The sequence below is a fragment of the Haliotis asinina genome, chromosome 2, assembly GCF_037392515.1.
Source record: "Haliotis asinina isolate JCU_RB_2024 chromosome 2, JCU_Hal_asi_v2, whole genome shotgun sequence".
Taxonomy (NCBI): Eukaryota; Metazoa; Mollusca; class Gastropoda; order Lepetellida; family Haliotidae; genus Haliotis; species Haliotis asinina.
The window spans coordinates 54,085,913-54,105,954 of NC_090281.1; the positions used below are offsets into that span (position 1 = coordinate 54,085,913).

Below are 20,042 nucleotides of genomic sequence, written 5' to 3' on the forward strand. Positions count from 1 at the left end.
ACTCTTAAATGTTTTTAGATTGTGCTTGTTTCATATGACATGAGTTACCATGGTAACTAGAGATTGTATCTGTCATGTCTTTTATAAAAACTGTGAACTATTATTCCTTCTAAGTCTACTTAATTACCTAGGGAGGTTGTTAAACTTAAGTTTTCATTTGTTTCCTGTAAGAGACATTTGGATTTTGAATGTTTTTTCTTCTCTTTGTGAAATGAAGAAAAGTCTAATTTCCTCTTGATTTAGTGAAACCTCAATGGTCTAGATCATGATGTGAACTGATGTGTGTAATTAAGATTAGGAGTATTATCAATTAAGAGTATTATTATAATGAACAAGTATTGCACAAACAAAATTTATTTATTTATTATAGTCATTTAATGATCAAGAAATTTGTCAATCCTGCTGGCTAGGAGAGTGCCAGCATTCCACTTTATCTTGGGATTAAACTCGAGTCTTTCCAGCGTGCATCTGATACAAGTAAATTAGACTGGGAATGTTCAACCATGCTTCAAGGTATTTCATTGATTCATCTCTCCCAACTTCCAAAACTTAACTTAAATACTGAAATATTGGCTTCTGCTTCCTGGAACACTGAACTGCAGCAGGTTAACTGTGCTCAGAATCTGGAGCACCAAATGGCAGGCAATATTCTCCAGAAACATTTCATCCAGAGCGCTACACTGTTTTAACTGTGCTCAGAATCTGGAGGTCCAGTAGGCAGGCGGAATCCTCCACAAACTCTTCAAGATTGACACAATGGTTGTTTCTTTGTGAGCTGTTTCCTTGATGCAGTTATTGCCTTACTCTACTCTTTTGTTGATGAAGTCATCACCTTGCTATACTTCCATGTTGGACAGAGCTGGTTGCTTTCATGGGAACTGACTCATACCTGTTGGCATTAGCTTTGTTTGTGTACATATGGAATAAAAGGAATTTTTTTGTTACAGTTGGCTTCCTTCATATATGTACGATATTAATTACAGCAAGGTTAGGCTATAGACGGGCTATTCTCTGTGTGGTTATCATATTCAACAGGCCACTCTATTGATATCAAATGTCTCAAAATTTATCCAACAATATACATAGAGACAAACTACACAATTATTTGTGAAATACCTGTTATCTTTTGACTTGTTACAAATATGCTAATTAGACCTCATATTTTGCTTGTCCTATTGTTTAAACAAACCAGTTACAAGACATGATAGCCATGAGTGCTGTATAACTTGAGTGCTGTATAACTTGAGTGCTGTATTACTTTCATCAGTAACACATACTAAAATCACACAATGCTAGCTTCAATTGATTGCATGTTCTGTCCACTGTCATGATCAAACTATGAAGTACTAATAAGTTTCTTTAATGTCTCTGTCCTGTCACAACAATGATGATAATGCATACAAGAAAATATCAATGAACGTTTCTGAACATGCTAAAATAGCAATTCTGGATATTGATGTAGCTCAACTCGAATGGAGCTCGAGAAGCTTATGAATGGAAGTAGAATGTCATATACTGAGTCAAAAAAGAAACCTCACATTCTTTCTTCAGGGCACTATAAAAGAACAAGTGATGGTACGATGGTTAAATTGTTATTATTTCATTGCTGAGATCTGTGTGATGTACTCGATACACTGACAGTGCGCCACAATCAGTTCCATTAGGCTTCACAGCCATTCCAAAACATGGGTACACAGAATGTCAAGTCACAATATGAACGTCAAGAATGGAGACTGGCAGCCCGCAACTGATTTCGAATGGTCTGTGAGGATAGTCGACTTCTAACCATCTCAGCCCTGGTTCGTGTAGCCGGCTGTAATCTGTCACATAGGTGACGTAGGACGATTTGACGGTCTTCAGCTAGTGGCGTCACATGTGGACGACCCAACCTTGAGTGATCAGAAGCGGTGCCAGTTTGTTGTAGACAACCTCGCAAGTCATACACAGTAAAACGGCTGCATCCCATTGGTATTGCGATGTCAATAACTGATCTTCATGCTTGCAACTTGCCAACGGCACGTTCACTTTGCACATTTGACAATCATGGCATTTAAAGTACCGTTAGAACTGTGGTTTAAGTGTTTTTTTCAATTCTTGAGGCCAATGCACGCAATTGAAGAAAACCTTGATGCGAAGATCACGTGATTGACTGCATGTGCAAAACCTGATTTGGCACTAACGTCATTTGCATGACGAATGGATGGATTTGAGTGGGTTTTGCTAATATTTTTCTAGAGTCGAAAGATAGGGATCCAATTTCAGATATATAGATGTGTCATCAGCAAAAAATCATTTATTATTTTTAAAAATTACATTTTGTGAAGTTTCGTTTTTACCTCAGTATAGTTTGACCTCTGATTACCTCATGGAGTAAGCATGGAATTAGATCTCAAATGGGGTTCTCAGCAAGAAAGAGTGCAAGAAAATGGTTCTGAACAGATTGCCTGGACAAAGACAGTCTCAACTTTACCTTGTTTAGGAAGTAGCAGAGTCATCAAGAATGTTACAGTGAGTGATTTTTGTATTATTATCATACTAACATTTGTATATCCAACTCTGCACTTGTTTTTTCTTCCTGGATCACTGGATGTCAATCTCCAAGGCATGTGTTATCAATCTCAACTATATTGACATGCTTAGAGTGCCAACACTACATTTTATTCCTTGTCATCTGGTTAGAGATGGAAGGAATTTGCAAACCTTTGTTGTTCGCAGTACTTAGTGAAGTATTTAGCTGGTATTAAGTTAGTGTCTTCTCTTCTTCAAAGTGATGACATTAACTGACGTAAAAAATAACATGTTTAATTCTGAAAATATTCAGCATGTAGCTACTGTGGAGTCTAACACTAGAAAAACAACCAGGTTAGAGGGGTCGTCTCAAACGCAACACCAGAACGGTATCCTCATTGCATCTACATCCTTATAAAAACAAATTCACATCTCACTGCACATCAATCAAGTATTGTGTTACCTCTAAAATAATGAGTTTGAGCTAAAAGAAGGTCAACACACACAAGATATTGTAGGCGATCTCAATGGTAAGCGAAATGAGGGCAAGCTGTGTTGCAGACAGTGGTTGGGGTCAGGCTTGGGGATTGAGATATCAACTAACATAAGATAATCCTTTAGGGGAATTGAACTGGGGAAGTATCCATTTACACATCTTTGTAGAGTGGTCAGGCACCTTTATATTTTAAGAAATTTAATATGATGGCTTATTTAAGCCTTTCTATAGTTATACTATTATACATATCTCAACATAAACATTATAAAAGGAAAACAAGTTAGATGGATTTACTCCCATTGTGCCCACTTTTGGAAATGGGCAGTGTTAAAACAACTGGAATTAGGGTATAGTCTGTATCAGGGTAGTGGGTAGTGGGTAGTGGTATGCTGTATGGTATATGGTATTTTCTTCAGCTTTTTACATGTTCACTGTCATCAGACTGTAGACCACATTTCTCCACCTTCCTCCTGATACACTTACCAAAATGAAAGAAACATCCTTTCAACTGGCAGTTGGATAATGCAGTTCTTAAGGCAATTTGAGCAGCACTCTCAGAGCCAGTAAACATGAAGTACTTTAGTGCTTGGACCCTGTGTGTCTTCAGTGTACTGAACTAAGCCCTGACAATGAATAATGAGGTTTCATCATATATATAAATATACATGACTGTGTCATTTGTTAGTGTTCTCCAATTTGTTCTGGAACATTCTCACCAATTTATTCAGACTTGTGATCAAGGCGTCACTGGGTTTATCTATTATCATTTGTTGATGTGATCACTAATGTATTGTCACCACACTTACCTTGAATGAATGGTTTATGCCCATGAAGATCCCATTAGTGACGTAGAGAAAGATAGAAATGCACAGATTTGTTTTATGGGAGCATACGTAGACCAGTTTTCACATACATGTAGTTGTCTATTTTTAACAGAAGTGCATTATGTGTAAAAGACATGAGGGATATAAATGTATCTAATGATGGGTAATTACAGTAATAACTTGGCAGAAATGATTTCTTACATTACTTAAATATGGACAATATAACATGAAGTCAAGTTCATCTCCCATTGTCTTCTTACACAATGTACATAATCTTTCTCCTTTAATAGTATTACTTCATCCCCCCTGTTTCTATTGTGAGTTTATGGTTATAAGTTCTGATATAGGTAAGACATGTGTTCATTTAATGGAAGGTGTAATAGATAACTGGAGAGATAACTTAAACACATTGTTATAGTGGCCAATAGTAGATTTTGATTTGCACTTACATTACATTTACCTTGAAACAGGCTGTTAATAATCCAGTATTCCAGTATTGTTCTACGGGTGACTGCATTTTGTTGTTTATAGAAAAATGGCCACAGTGGGATTAAACTGTTAGATGTTAATCACAATATGGCACATATTCAGCACACAAAAAGTCACACAGAATATCTTTAAGATGACCCTTCATGCTTGTATGCATCACATGCATTTCTTGCCAGGTAAGTCAATTGTCTGTCGTCATTCCTGGCCATGTGACCCAATTGTCATTTTGCCTGATTTTACAAGTAAACTTGTTTTTCTGGATATCCTATTACGCATTCCACTGAACGCTCAGTTAGGCCAAAGTGGGTTATTTCAACATATGCTATTTGCCATTGTGTAAATTTGAGCCGTATAGAGTAAGAGCCTAAAACAGTTTGTTCTCTATTTCCGACAGTACTTTAGTTGATGTGTAGAGATCTGTTCTTTCGGGGTCGTGTTTGAATCCCAGGTTTGGCCATTATGATTGCTAGTTATCACTTCATACAAATTAAAACCATTTTCCATTAGCACTCAGTTTCATCCAACATTAAACTGACATCTGAAATGCTGATTAGGCAAATCTTGTGACTGGCAGTGGCTACTGTCAAATACCAAATGTCATCACCGCTATTTTGTCCTCTTGCTCCCAACAGAATTTGTTTCTTAAGATAAGCAGGACTGGGTATTCTTTAGCACTGACATTCCATATTCAGTTCACTCACTTCCTTGTCCATAGAGACCATCACAACTTGTAGGGTCTCGGAAGAGATGAAGAGTGGAAAGCATCAATGAACACTTTATTCGATACACCTAATACAAAATATGTGTAAATGAAATTGTAAAGTATATTCTTAATAATGAATCCAGCTACATAAACAGAAACAATCAAGTCACCTTGTAGGTCGTTGTGGTATGATGGTACACTATCAAATACTCACTGCGCCTGGCCCCCAAAATCCACCTTGCCTTGACAAGCAAGTATAGTTTTCTGGGGAGTCACTACATAGCTCATCAGGTGTATTGAGAGATAAATGTGTAATATCATCATCAGTTCCCTCTTAGTGTTTGTGGCGGTAGGGTAGCCTAGTGGTTAAAGCGTTCGCTTGTCCCACCGAAGACCCGGGTTTGATTTCCCTCTTGGGTACAATGTGTGAAGCCTATTTTCTGGTGTCCCCTGCCGTGATATTGCTGGAATATTGCTAGAAGTGGCATAAAACTAAACTCACTCACTCACTCTTAGTGTTTGTGCATAACGCAAGACAAATCTTATGGGTAACAACTTTTTGGGTTATTTTCACGTTTCTCGGCTAGTTCATCAGGTTGAATAATGAAATAGTCATCATCATTTTGGAGTTTAATGTGAACAGTACAGTATATTCATATTTATGTACAGGAAGCCAGTTATGTAGGTAAGAATATACAAGAACAAGGGAAAAAGGAGATATAGTTAAGTATGTACAAACAATGAGGTGAGATGAAAAAGGGGACAAAAATGAAAGGAAGGGTCTGCTTTAACAATAAGGACAAGGGTACGTTTACATAGAGGAGTGGTTACAGAGTCTATGACTAGGGAGGTAAACCCCTTGATCCCTGCTCATCTCTGGCAATAGTGAATGAGTGAGTTTAGTTTTACGCTGCACTCAGCAATATTCCAGCTGTATGGCGGCGGTCTGTAAATAATTGAGTCTGGACCAAACAATTCAGTGATCTACAACATAAGCATCGATCGGCCCAATTGGGACCTGATGACGTGTCAACCAAGTCAGCGGGTCTGACCACCTGATCCCGTTAGTCGCCTCTTATGACAGGCATAGTCGCCTTTTATGCCAAGCATGGGTTGCTGAGGGCCTGTTCTACCCCGGGACCTGCCACTAATCGTTTTATGTTGATTGACACAAAGAGTTTTCTTTTGCGCCTGTTACTGATGTTGGAATCCAGGATGTGAGTGTCTTGCCAGTTGATTGAGTGATCTGTATTTCTGACGGTGTGCTCTGAGAGAGTAGACTTAAGATCTGTTTTTCAAATGAAATTTTATGTTCGTTAAGTCTTATGTTAAGGGGCCAGAAAGTTTCTCCAATATAACTTTTTCCACCATCACAACTAATTTTGTAGATACATCCTCAGGGATTGGTTATCAAGTACCAAAGTGAGTGAATTTAGGGCCTTCTAGCAATATTCCTGCAATATTAATATCAGAAGGGGACACCAGAAATGGGCCTCATACACTGTACGTATGAAGGGAATCAACCCTGCTTCCTCGGTGTGACAAGCAAACACTTGCCATCAAGTACCAGAGAGCCTTAATTGTTAATAAGTGTACATTTCCATGTACCATACTTATATTGTTGTTCTCATTGCTGAATATTGCCTTACAACCACTAGAATCGGAAATAATAACATCATAATATAATAGTTTCATTGCACTTACCAAGATTGGCTCGAATGATAGATTTGGAACAAAGATTATGTCGACACAAGGGCCCTGTTCCATAAAGAAATGTCACTGCTGAGATGATTGTTCAGATGATGATGTTCAGACCAAATACAGAACGTTCATTCAAAAGAATAACAAGTTTTAAAAATACAAAGAAACAAATTCCATTTGAGTTTTTGCGGAGAGGGACAATAGCTGGAGAAATTGTGGGTAATGACCACTCAAATCGGTGATGACACCAGGTGTTCCAGAAAAGGACCAGCATGTTGTAACATTAAGATTGCTTTGTGGAAGGGTGGTGGGGTAGCCTAGTTGTTAAAGTGTCCGCTCATCATGTCGAAGGCCTGGGTTTGATTCTCCACACATGTACAATAAGTGACACCCATTTCTGGTGTAAGGCACCTCTCACTCACTCACTCACAACCCAAAATAATAGAACCTGCAACCAAGTACATCAAGGTATTAGTTTAAATGTACTGATACAGGATGATCAGCAACATCAACACTAGCTGGCTTCAAACACGTCAGAAAACCTCAGATAGTTTCGGAATGCAGCTGGTAGCCGATTATCCAGTCTGTCAATGTTGAGGTCAATGTTGACAGGAATAGATTGGCGAATCTTTATCCTGCACAAAGCTGTCAGTCTGAGTGGTGCTGAACTACACTCATGGATGAAGGCTGACAACTTTATCTTCCCCTTGTCTGACAGGTCACATTCTTCCACAGCTTCTCTGAACACCCTCACCGACTCCTCATCCATAATGAACCCAGCCATCACCAGAAGTTTTAAAGACGTGAGGTAGTCAGGTTCAAGGTCCCGTGACAATGAAGGGAAGACTGTCCACAATGACCTCCAGCCATCACGTTCAGGATAGACTCCATTGGCCAACAGTATGTGTATGGTTCTGACATTTACACATGCACAGGCATATTGTAAACAGTTGAAACCAGCGTCATCTACTATACTGACATCAACTCCTCCAAATTTTAGGATAACCTCAACAGTCTTCCAAGAGTCAGCTTTGTCCATTCCACATGCAAAATGCAGAGCGGGTATTGATGAGTAGTTTGAACACAATCGGGATATGTTCACATTTGTCAGTTTCTTTCTAGATGTCAACAGACGCAGTCTGGCCTTCAAGCCATCATCATCAACACAATCGTTGTGACCCGTGTACAAAAGGCCCACACCTTCTGGGTTGCTATTGGTGATACAGTTTTGAAGACAAACACCACACAGCACCATCGGGTCAGAGCCAGCTTCTAGTATTAGTCTGATCAGTTCCGGTTCTGTACATGTTGTTGCCTGCACCAATGGAGAGGCATATTCAATATTTTGGTGGTTCACGTCGGCACCAGATTTAATCAACACATGAGCTACAGCCACGTGTCCCTTTTCACAAGCATGCATGAGAGCTGTGTCACCATTTTGGTCCCAAACATCGACAGCACAACCCTCCTGAAGGAGGCATTGGACCATCTCTGCTGACCCGGATCTGCTTGCTTGGATCAACGGCCAGAAAACAACAGGGGTGTGTGAGTAGTTTGGAATCGGCCGAAATATTTTACTTACATCCACCCCATGGGATATGAACAGTTTCAACATTTCTGTGTCTCCCAGCATGCATGCTGTTGTGAGAGGCACAACATAGTCTTGTTTTTCTGGACCTGTGTGTGTCTCTAAGTAGTCTCGAACAGCATCATGGTCTCGCTGTTTTACTGCTTCAGTCAAATCAGCGAGTTGAAGGGACCTTCCAGTTCCCCAGACGCCAGGTTTTTGGTCATACTCTGTCATCACCTCCATGTACTTTGTGACTCTCGGTACCACTGGCTGCATGATCCTGTGACAGGAAATGAAGAAAAGAATGCTTTAATATTCAATATTTACACATAGCATTAGGAATTGGATAAAATCTCTTAACTGATGATTTGTTCATTACAACCAATCAATCGTGAAGTTAACTGGGAAGTGTCATTTAACAAATTTTCCTGGTTGTTTGTTTTCACACAAAAAATAAAGAAAACGCATGTAGGTTTCTTTGTATGTTTTTTCGGCAAATTGCACACAGTACAATTTAAAATTTCATATCTTTAAAGGTGACTAGAATGTTAGGAATGTAAATTTCAGGAAGTCTTTCAGATAACTTCAGTCCTGACGTGGAACAGGCTTGTAGTGCTTATGAAATGAAACAGACAAAACCAACCTTGTGCAAACACTGTTAATGCAAGCAAGAATTCCCAAATTATTTGAGTTCAATCAGGAGAAAACATCAGAGACTGCTTAGTTGTTTAGTCATTGTCATTGATTATTTAAATAAATCAGACAACCACTACTTACACACCTGTGAAAACTAAGTTTAACTGGTCTTCAGCAACCAGTTGCAACCAAAGGCGATGAGTAAGGGGGAATACGGAGAAAACAGACCCCCAAAAAAATCAAGAGAGCGGTCAACGCGCAGGAGATAACAGCCTCCAAACCCAGAGAAAACGGACACTGTGCTTAGAGAAAAAACAGCCGACATAGTTGCAAGGACATTATCAGATTATATATATCCTAAATAACAGCAATTGATTTGAAGATTGATTGACTGTTTCAATAGTCACAATGAACAAACAAATTTGATCGATTGTTTATTTTACAGGTAAGATCAGGTAGTTCATGAAAGAGAAGAAGGATAATAAGGTAGTGTTTATATTGACGAGTGGGTTAGTAATACTAATTTAAACTTTAGTTCTTGTTCAGTTTAAAAGATTTGAATTTAATTTCTAGTTTTATATTTATATTTGCGATAAACTGGTTATTCCACCGTCCCTCAGGTGTTAATAACGTACCATCACTTATCATGAAATTATAACTTGTTTTTGTCACGATATGACTGAAATATTGCCTGTGTGACTTACAATTCAGGTCAAGATATCCACTCACACCACTACTCCCTGTGTGCTGGCGGATGTGAGAGAGAGAAAACATACTTTCACTGTCAACGGCTGAGTAATGATAACATGTTCTTCGGTGTGTTTGTTCAATAATTAATTGTTGACAGGTGAAGGCAAAAACCTGAAATAATCCTTTCGAATCATCTGCTGCAATTGTTGTCACCACATGTCTATAACTATGTCGGTCAGTGGAATGTCTACTTTATGCTCAATTATTAATCCACCACTGTTATCTAGCTCTAATCATCTGCAGCATTATAACAGCTATAAACAAAAATAAATAAAATATGCAGTAGTATGGCTTTGCTTTGAAATTGTTTTCAGCAAAATTCAAATGCAGGACTTCCGTGATGTGAATCAACCTCAAATTTCAGAGCGACAAAAACAAACCCTTTGATCACTTGAATATACTACCTCATGCCTTCAAAAATTAGAACTTATGAATTAACATGATTAATTCAGAAATATGAGCATTGTTGTAATCTTTCTCATGTACTCAATATAACAGTACATTAAGTTTTAATGTTAAAGATTGAGAGGAAGGTATTACAGTCCACTAAATACTGTGATGATTTATCAACAAAAACAAATGCATGTGCTGAAACTTTTGAAGTGAAAACAATTCATTCCACTGATAAGGAATAATACTTTCAGAAATGAAAGAAACACAAAATGAATCTCTCTGGAAGTAATAGGCATTGATTGAATTTTTATTACATGGTTCAAATCCAGAAAAAAGATCAGCACATCCTGACATGACTGAAATGTAAGATTTGTTCATATTAGAGCAAAGTAGCTGTGTATTGTGCAATTTCACTTAAGTTAGCATTAATGTTCATGTCTATTTATGTCTCTCTCCAGGCCTCACACCAAATAATGTGTGATGTAATCATCTGTATTGAGAAATTAATGGTTCAGAGTAAATGCTTTCTCATTCATCAGGTTAATGGATGTTAACTTTTGTATATTTGAACATGAATGCACAACAAAAGAACCAGGACAACAGTGGTGGAAAACTAAGAAAACAGTTAATTAGCAGTAATGGGAAATGGACAAAGAGATGCCAGAAATTAATTTAGCACTGATAGGTCACGAGCACTGCTTGATAAAAGAGAAAGGCACGACAGGGGATACATAGCATTGATTTGTAATCGTAATGGACACAAAGAATACAGGTGCATTCAAAACGTATTGGAGAACACTGACAGTTGGAAGGCTTGTGTTAATATATCCACAGCTGCTGAACATTAACTATAGACCTATGAAAAAGGTTGGATAGACTTGAAGCTCTTTGTACTAGTTAGTTTAAAATTCAATCTCCTACATGCCCCTACTTTCCCTTACCTGTTGATTCCCAAGGGGAAACTAACAGTTAACTGTGGGTAAGTCTGTACAAAAATTTAACAAAGAAATGTGATAAAATTAAAAGTTGTATTCTAAAAGTATTTGTGACTATCAATACCTTAGTAATTGACTTCAGTTGTAAATGCACACTTCAAAATACAGAAGTACCAGATTCATTCACTTTGACGAAGAGTTATCCGCCCCTGTCACCTCATGATCTGAAACAAACATGATATGGGTTTAAAGTTCCATGTCAGTTATTTAAAGAGACTGAAAACAGCTTGTTTTCATTTCATGTAAAAGATACATTCATTTGGATATGACTTCAATAAGAATGTTTAAGGATACAATATTAATAGTATTGCAATAGCTGATTGCAATAGACTATCAGTATCACAGTAGTATGTTCCATATTGTATCCCCTCATTAGTCACCCCTTCAAATCACTATAAATGTATTACAGAGACAGTGCAAAAGAGAACAGCAGTAAAACCAAAGAAGGTATGACACAAAAGCACTGACTGAAGCAATGAAGAGAGATGGTTACGTACGCCTGTCCACAACAATGGGCAAGATTCTAAAGTAGGTCTAAGCTAAGTAACAAGGGTAAGAATGATGGTTGGTCTTCTTGTAATGTGAACTGAGAGACAAGAGTAAGCTCCCCTACATACGTAAGGAAAGGGTTTTTCTATAATGTTCTCTGACTCAGAATATAGCAGAACTGACATACCTAATGGGTTTGTAGTACATTCCATAACTCTGTCTATATATACAAGTCTAACTGCAGCACAAGTCTAAACCCAGATAGCATTCATAGGCAAACATTGGGCCAATGTTGGGCCAACAATGAATGTTAGCTGGGAACATACAGCTAACCAGTGTCCTCTGCTGCATGTCAACATGGACATTGTACTACATTTGAATCATGCATACACAATGAATCACACTTGAAGCATTCCTACTCAATGGATAACACTTAAGACATCATAACGCAAAAATAACACTGCCACATAACAATATGAATGCAATAAAATATGTATCATAAAACACAATATAGTTCCCAGGCACTCACCTTCAGCTCCAAAAGATGCTCAAGATGTGAGTTCCACTGTTCCTCTGTGCTTATGTCACACGTCTGTCTAATATCAGGGAGAGCTGATTACCTAAACAGACACATGACTGGACAAATTATATACCCATGCCACAAAACATTATGAACATATCTCTGGTGTCATTACATAGACATTTTCACTTTATTGTGTTTGATATTTTGTTGATCCTGGACTACTGTTTGAAATAAACATCAGTCCCCAGGCCCGACGGAATACCACTTTTTTGTTTGTTTTTGATTTTTTGTTTCCTGCAGTTACTTATGGTCAACAGCTTTTTCATCCCCGATAACTTTGAGTATTATTTTTCAGAAAATATCAATCAGTAATTTCTAGATTAAATTTCTAACAAAAATCTTTAACTCAGTTTGCTAGCTGACGTTTTTTGTTTGCTGGGAATTACTTATATTGTCAAGATGACAAGAATTTTTTATGGATGATCAACTTCTTTATTGCAGGGTAGCGACGTTTAAGAATCTATACCGAAACGTCGCTACCCTGCAATAAAGAAGTTGATCATCCATAAAAAATTCTTGTCATCTTTATCTCAGCAACTTCTAGAATGCCTCTCAAACAACTTATATTGTCAGTTAAATACTGAGAGAGCCTACATATTTTGATCTTCACCCACAACCTTTTATGGCACTAGGTCCTTAGGACTGACAGTTTTTCAGGCTTAAGGGCAAACACTCTATGACCCCAAATATTCGCAACCAAAAGACCTCACCCTTGGACAAAAAGTAATTTTAAGGGAGCCAGTTTTGTTCTCAATCACACACACAAAGAATATGAAAATGTCAACCTTTTATAATGGACAAGTCTCTGCAATGTGTCAACTGAAAGTAGTTGTCAGAGATAACAGCATCATTTACCATAACGAAACTCTTATGTCAGTGATTAAAAGGGCAGTGCTAAAACATACTACTCAATTTTTGATAAGGATAATCAGATGGCATTCTATTTGTATACATGTGACACATGAGTATAGCTTATCGCTGATAGATATATCTATCTTTATCAGCAACAAGATAAACTGACTGCTATTGCAACTGATTATCTTTTGAAGCTTTTGTGTCCTATTACACTTCATCAGAGAAAATAATAAAATTAAAAAACTACCAGCTGTAAAAATATCTTGAATTGAAAAATTCAAATTTTTCCTTGTAACAGGACATTTGTTTGTTTATCATATCATTAACTTCACAGAAACAGTGAGTGAGTAAGTGAGTTTATTTTTACGCCGCACTCAATAATATTCCAGTTATACAGCAGTGGTCTGTAAATAATCGAGTCTGGACCAGACAATCCAGTGATCAACAACATGAGCATCAATCTGCGCAACTGGGAACTGATGGCATGTGTCAACTATGTCAGCGAGCCTGACCACACAATCCTGTTAGTCGCCTATTATCACTAGTACAGTCATCTTTTATGGCAAGCATGGGTTGCTGAAGGCCTATCCTACCCCGGACGGGTCAGAAACACTGGAAGAAACTGGAAGTGTTGGATTCTGATATGGGTGTTCAAGGTTACATGTTAGGTCCTTGCCTTTGTGTGTGTTCCTGTTTGTACTAATAGTCCTGAGTAATACAGATCACTGCCAGTTTAACAGTGACTGAGTTTGGATTTACTCCACTTTTAGCCATATTCCAGTAATATCACAATGCCAGACACCAGAAAAGGGCTTCACAAGTTGTACCCATGTTGGAAATCGAATCTGAGCCTTCAGCATGACGAGCGAACGCTTTAAGCACAAGGCTACCACTCGCCATTTAATAGGATCAACTCGCCAAGATAGCATGCCATCTTTTACAATATGTGAACATCCTCTCAGACAAAATGCACTGACTTTCAGATGGCCACTTCTTTATCCAAGAGCCAGACAGAGTACCATGTTTTGATGTTCATTTTTATGACGCAGATGGGATTGAACCATTTACTGCTCTCCGGGTAGATAGTCCATTTATTATGCCATTATTGGTCACCTGACCACAGAATTTCTGCCTTTCAAGTTTCTTACGTATCATTTATATAAAACAAACTTTCAATAACACTATGATAGAGGCCAATATATCAACACATTTATTACACTGTTTTAAAAGTGCATTCAGATTAAATTCAAAACGAAGTTCAGTTCAAAACTATCAACAGTTTCACAAAATAGTTACATTTGTCGTCAGCTTCAGTTACATTGTCATTGATGCCATTGGCCACTTGGTCAAACTGGTCTGGGGGCACTTTTCAAATGCAGATGGCAAATGCAATACTTTCATTATTTTGAATAATATCACTTCTACACTGTGTCACATGTTTTAATACATTATTCAAAATCAAACAACAACGGCGGTACTACATCTTCATACAAAAGATATCTCACAAGGCACTGTGGCAAGCCAAGCTGTAACTGTTCCACACATTTGTCAACATTTGCTGGAAGTAACTGCCGTAGTTTCACACGACAAAGCTCCTTTAGACCTAAAGGCAGCAACCTCCACTGAGTCACAAGGCTCACAAATTGTCTTCTTTCACCAGTTGAAAATTTGGTACAATCTTCTGCAGCTCTGCAGAACATCCTGAAAGATTCCTCTTCCATTTTGAAACCTGACAACATTAACAACTTTAGTACCAGAAAATAATCCTGAAAATTGTGTAGCATTGGTGATGGGAAAAACTTCCATAATGGTGTCCATCCATCCAAAAGTGAGTTTGCCCCATATGCAAGTAGAACCTGAACAGCATGAAGATTGACCGTGGAGCAAGCATATTGTAGTGGCAAGTAACCCGCATAATCTTTCTTATGAACATCATTGCGAACCTCTAAAATACTCACTATCACTTTGTAGGAGGGACAGAATAGGGGGTTGGAACAGGTTATATGTAGAGGAGGAAGCTTTGCTGTTGTCTCAACATCTTGTGGAAATGTCCCTTGGTCCAACAGATGTGTTCTACTTTCCAGCATCTTCTTGGAGGCAGTCAGCATTAACACATCTGTCAGTTCTAGGTCTGGGCATAGCTTGAACAGCATGTAAACTCCTTTGAATTTGTTTTGTAAAATGCAGGTCAACAAACAGGTTCCGTTTCTCTGAGCTGGATCGGATCCATGCTCCAGTAGCATCTGTATTAAGGGCTCCTCCCCTGCATAGCAGGATCGGAGTAAGGCTGTCTCCTCATCAACATCCTCCAAAGTGACGTCTGCTCCTGAGCTGAGAAGCAGACGAGTAGCTTCAACATTTGAGTGGGTGCAGGCAAGATGAAGGGCAGTGTTACCATCCTCATCCTGGGCATTTATATCACAGCCTGCCTCCAGAAGACATTCAATAAGGTTAACTCTGTCTTCTGTGGTATCACAAGCAAAATGCAGAGGTTGTTTGGCTAGACTTTTTGAAGGAGCATTAACACTAGCTCCAGATGAAAGAAGTAGCAGTGCTATGTCCCTGGCATTGACATGACATGCCTCACACAAGGGTGTCAGAACATCATAGGCTTCATCTATATCAGTTATCTCTCCTGAGTCAAGGAGGCTTGCAACTCTATCTATGTCATTGTTTCGTATGGCGTCAGTGAGGGCTTCCATGATACCATCTGAAAAGAGGGAACCACACCTAGAGAAACCATGGGAGTCATTTCCACACCAACTTAAGTAAAATACAGTATGCATTACATTGAACAATAATCCTGAATATCCTGAATTTCAGACACTATTTTAAAACTCACTTGGAACTTTAAACGCTTTTATATGCCTCCCTGTTCCCACTATAACAGGTGAGTGAGTTTAGTTTCACGCCACGCTAAGCAATATTCCAGCTATATGGCGGCGGTCTGTAAATAACCAAGTCTGGACCAGACAATCTAGTGATCAACATCATGAGCATCGATCTGTGCAGTTGGGAACTTTGCCTCTACATTCACCGCCTATTTCATGGCAAGGGAATAATAATTCCTGTGTTTGTGTTGATCTTTGGTGTGATGAGCGAATAATTTGACCACTAGAAAACCTCACAGCTGCTTTGAACGTTAGTGAAGGAGGCAAAAAGAGGAAGATACAGATACTGTGAATTTGAAAAAGGATAGAATGTTGTCTGCATAACAGGCAAAGATGGAAATCATTCCATTCCCACCAATACCTCAATGCCATGAAACTTCCTAACATAAAAATTATCACAAACCCTTTTGACTTCAATGAATCGAGTGACCATTGACCTTCTGAGGACATGTATCTAGTGTCTGTCTTTTAGTAAGTGTTTAACAAGGTACAACATTTTCCTATGCATTTAGCAAGAAATAGGTTCATCCATTTTGCTGACATTAGTGTTGGGAATTGGAAATCGAACCCACTATCAATCATCAGAGGACTTGTGGCGAACGATTATCCATCATAATCAAAATGTAAACACTTCTATGTAATCCCCAGTTTTGAGGGTTTTTCACAAGTCTTTTTCTGAATAATTATTTTTACTAATTAATACTGTCATGCAATGAAATGCATCATGAAAGATACTGCAATTGTAACTGAACAATAAAATTGGTTAAAATTTTACAATGCACATAGCTCTTCACTGTTAGCACATGGTTGTTCATGAATCATCAAACTCTATAATGTTTAGGTTACTTCATTCAAGTGTTCTATACTAAAACAATACCATTCTGATTAACTGAAAATATGTTTTTTACAACTGATAATCACTTTTAATCCTTCTTCTGATGATTTTCAATCATCAGAAAACCAGTAAATGACATCATTTCTAGTGAATGAACACACATGCTCAAATCAGTATGACAGGGTGTCACTCACTTCTAATTACCTTTCATCATTGATAAAGAATAATACAGAGTTCACGAATAGTGTCTGACACTCTGACAAATCTGGCAGATTTGCCAATGGTCAGACAGAAGTCCCCAACCTGCTGTACCCAATGTCTGATTGAATATATCACAATGACTTTGTCTGAAGTTGTTATTTGTGGCATGTGAGAGTGTTTATATATTTATGTTTATAATGTTTTTCATTATATAATGTTGATATTTCAATGCCAATCATGACAAATGTTAAATCTGAAATGTATGTTTAATTTTATTCTGTGGGTCCTGTGAATTTTCAGTGGGTCAGACAGACATCTGAAACTTACAGGACCCAGTGTCCTGTTACTTTGAAACACCATTCGAGAACACTGACAATTAGGAGATTAACATCATTTATTGGCCAATTTCCGGTGTTATTGTGTATTTGAAGCATGGGAATGTTTCATTTGAAACCTCCGGCTAACGCCGTCAGTTCGAAATGCATTCCCGTATATTGGCCAACAAATGATGTTTATCGACATTGTAAACACAAAAGTAAACCAAAGGGTTTTACTGTCTGCACTTGTTTACATCGAGCAGGCCGTTTCAGCTGGTTCCCATGGTAGCGTCTCGAGTTGCTCATTTGTGACATTATTCTAACTTTACATCACAATATGATTTCAATGACGTCACCACTGTTGATGACACAACAAAACAATTGTTTACGTGTCAATACGCAGTGAATAGTCTTGCAGTTTCCGGGAATCTAATACCATTTGATCATGTTTTTCAACCAATCAGGTTACAGAACACAGTAACTTTTGGTTACAATAATAATAATAAAGTGAGATATTCTTTCTATAATGGTGTCATTTCTATAGATTAAACATCTCCTCACAAGATAGTGACATCATGTGAAGGATGTTACCTTTTAGATAGCGGTAGGTTGTTCCCCTTCCATGCAACTTGGAAGTGTACATGTAGTAAACTATGTTTATCAGTAGCAGTCTAAGTAAACTTGAGTCTCGGTGTTTTTCATTACACTCGTCTACTGAGTAACAAACCCTAGTGGTAGGTTGCATCAGTTAACCTGTGAGAATGACCAATCAGAACACAGCTTATTAAATTGGGAAAGGGGACATTTGCACATTCCTTCTGATTTGTTTTACCTCGAAAAGGTTTGCAAGAGAACGATTCCGAATGCTATTTTCTGTACAATCTTTTCTGGCTGATGCACACATATAGCAGGCCACAGCACTGGCAACAGTTGCTGAAAAGAGCATTTTTGTCAATATTCAAGGATGTCAGCTTGCAGAAATATTAACTAATGGTAACAATGTCATCAGAAATCCATAAGCATATATACTGTGGCTCAAATATCTGTGTTTTATGCGGATTTTCATTTTTTTCAGTGTCAGTGACTGGGGAATACTGTTAGTCCCACCAAACCCACTGTCTGATCGTTTAAATCCGTACAGCCGTCTCTATATTTATTGTACAGTCATGGGTCGCTTAAAGGTTTCTCAGACTCAGTGCAGGAGTGTAACGAATAGTACTGAGACTAACTTTACTGATCATAATCATTGGCTGTTTCAGAGGTTCAACAAATGTTTTAAAAGCCACTTGCCACGGGGCAAGTGACCTTAAGAAAGTAACTTGTCCTGACTAATATTCCACTTGCCCTGACTTATGACATTATCATGATGATGAAATTGTGAAAGAATAAATCAACATGGTATTTCATGTTAATGTGTACTGGACTGTTTATTGAAAAGAAAAACAACAAAGATAACTCTACTTTATTGTGAAATTTAATAGCTACATTTTGAGCAGATATGAAATGAAATCCAAGCTTATTTGCAGTTTGAATCCGTTTGCAGAAATTACCTTGTAGACAAGTAAGATACCATTATTTGATTACCCCAATTGAAAACTGGCTTGTCCTGGGTGTCAGACGATGAGATTTTTTTATCCATGTGTTTATAATGAACATCCATACATTAAAGCAACGGATATCTAGAACTCTTTTGGTCCAGGCCATATGCTGTATATTTTAGTTAAAATGCCTATAACAAACGACAGATAACAAATTAAAACTAGTGGTCCTCTTGAGTATGTTAGTACCCTAATACTAGAAATTCACCATAAGAGCTATAGCATTGAGAACAGTTAAGACATGGTCATATGTATTGGGAGAAAACATGCAGAAGTTTACTGAAAGAATTGTGCGAATATGCAGGAAATATACAATATAGCCCCCATATTTGTACAGAAAAAATATAAAAATCCTCATCGCCCCCTCTTGTGATAAATTATGAACGGTCCCTTACCAACACAACAATTACTAGACTAGTAGACTATTACACGTGGACTTGGTTGGTTCTTTGATCTCGTCCAAAATACGTAGAAACAGTTTTCCACACTATGTTCCGGTTATTAAAACCGGTTTGGACTAAGCAGCTTTGGTGTTGTGCGCCGTTGTTTCTGTTACTACCCATGCAAGTTTTGTTGATGGCGTGGTCAGTCAGTTGACATTTATGCTATTTATGGTTTGCGGGTTCCAACGTCACTATCACTCATTCAATGGCACGCATAGTAAAACCACGCGAAAACCGGAGTAAACGCATCGGCAACAGTAACCGCCCAAAACGAATGGTGTACAGTGGAAAATTTATGTCGTTTCCTCTTAAACACAACACTGAACGTCAGTAGTCGTAGTCACATTCATACAGCTGATCACATTTACCTTTCGAATCAACACACGAGTCCTCCGGTGAGTAAAGTTCTTTGGCGGGACCCACTGGCGATGAAAGTGTCACTCAAACTTCGAGAACTGTTATAACTGAGACGAGCACTGATCCATTCTGGTTAGGTGCTGTTATATTTTACGCCACTATTTTGCCTTTGATTGCACTGTTTCAATGTAAGCTAGGTAATTGTATAACTACACATAACTGGGAGAAATAGATCATCCAAACAACTCCCAATACAACACAGATATATTTGCAACCAAGATGACCTGGGTTGCAAATATATCTAGATCTATGTAGTATTGGGAATTATCAGATTATAACGCAGATCTGAACTTCGATCCTTACCTGCAACTGTTACTGTTAAATGTTCGGCAATGAACTAAATGGCAC

At 38.1% G+C, this 20,042-nt stretch overlaps 1 protein-coding gene across 2 annotated transcripts; it reads right to left on the bottom strand.

The window, feature by feature from the left end:
- Positions 1 to 5,641: 5,641 nt before the first annotated feature.
- Positions 5,642 to 19,743, bottom strand: LOC137272691 (serine/threonine-protein phosphatase 6 regulatory ankyrin repeat subunit B-like). 2 transcript variants are annotated; one of them, XM_067805072.1, is made up of 4 exons: positions 19,646 to 19,743; positions 12,084 to 12,174; positions 11,130 to 11,229; positions 5,642 to 8,571 (listed from the first exon to the last, which is right to left on the bottom strand). In XM_067805072.1, the coding sequence occupies exon 4, from the start codon at positions 8,565 to 8,567 to the stop codon at positions 7,236 to 7,238; it is 1,332 nt and encodes a 443-aa protein (XP_067661173.1). In that variant the 5' UTR covers positions 8,568 to 8,571; positions 11,130 to 11,229; positions 12,084 to 12,174; positions 19,646 to 19,743; the 3' UTR covers positions 5,642 to 7,235. The 2 variants fall into 2 exon arrangements, with proteins under 2 accessions (XP_067661173.1, XP_067661174.1); XM_067805073.1 differs by lacking the exons at positions 5,642 to 8,571; positions 11,130 to 11,229; positions 12,084 to 12,174 and adding an exon at positions 14,065 to 15,702.
- Between the last annotated feature and the right edge of the window lie 299 nt (positions 19,744 to 20,042).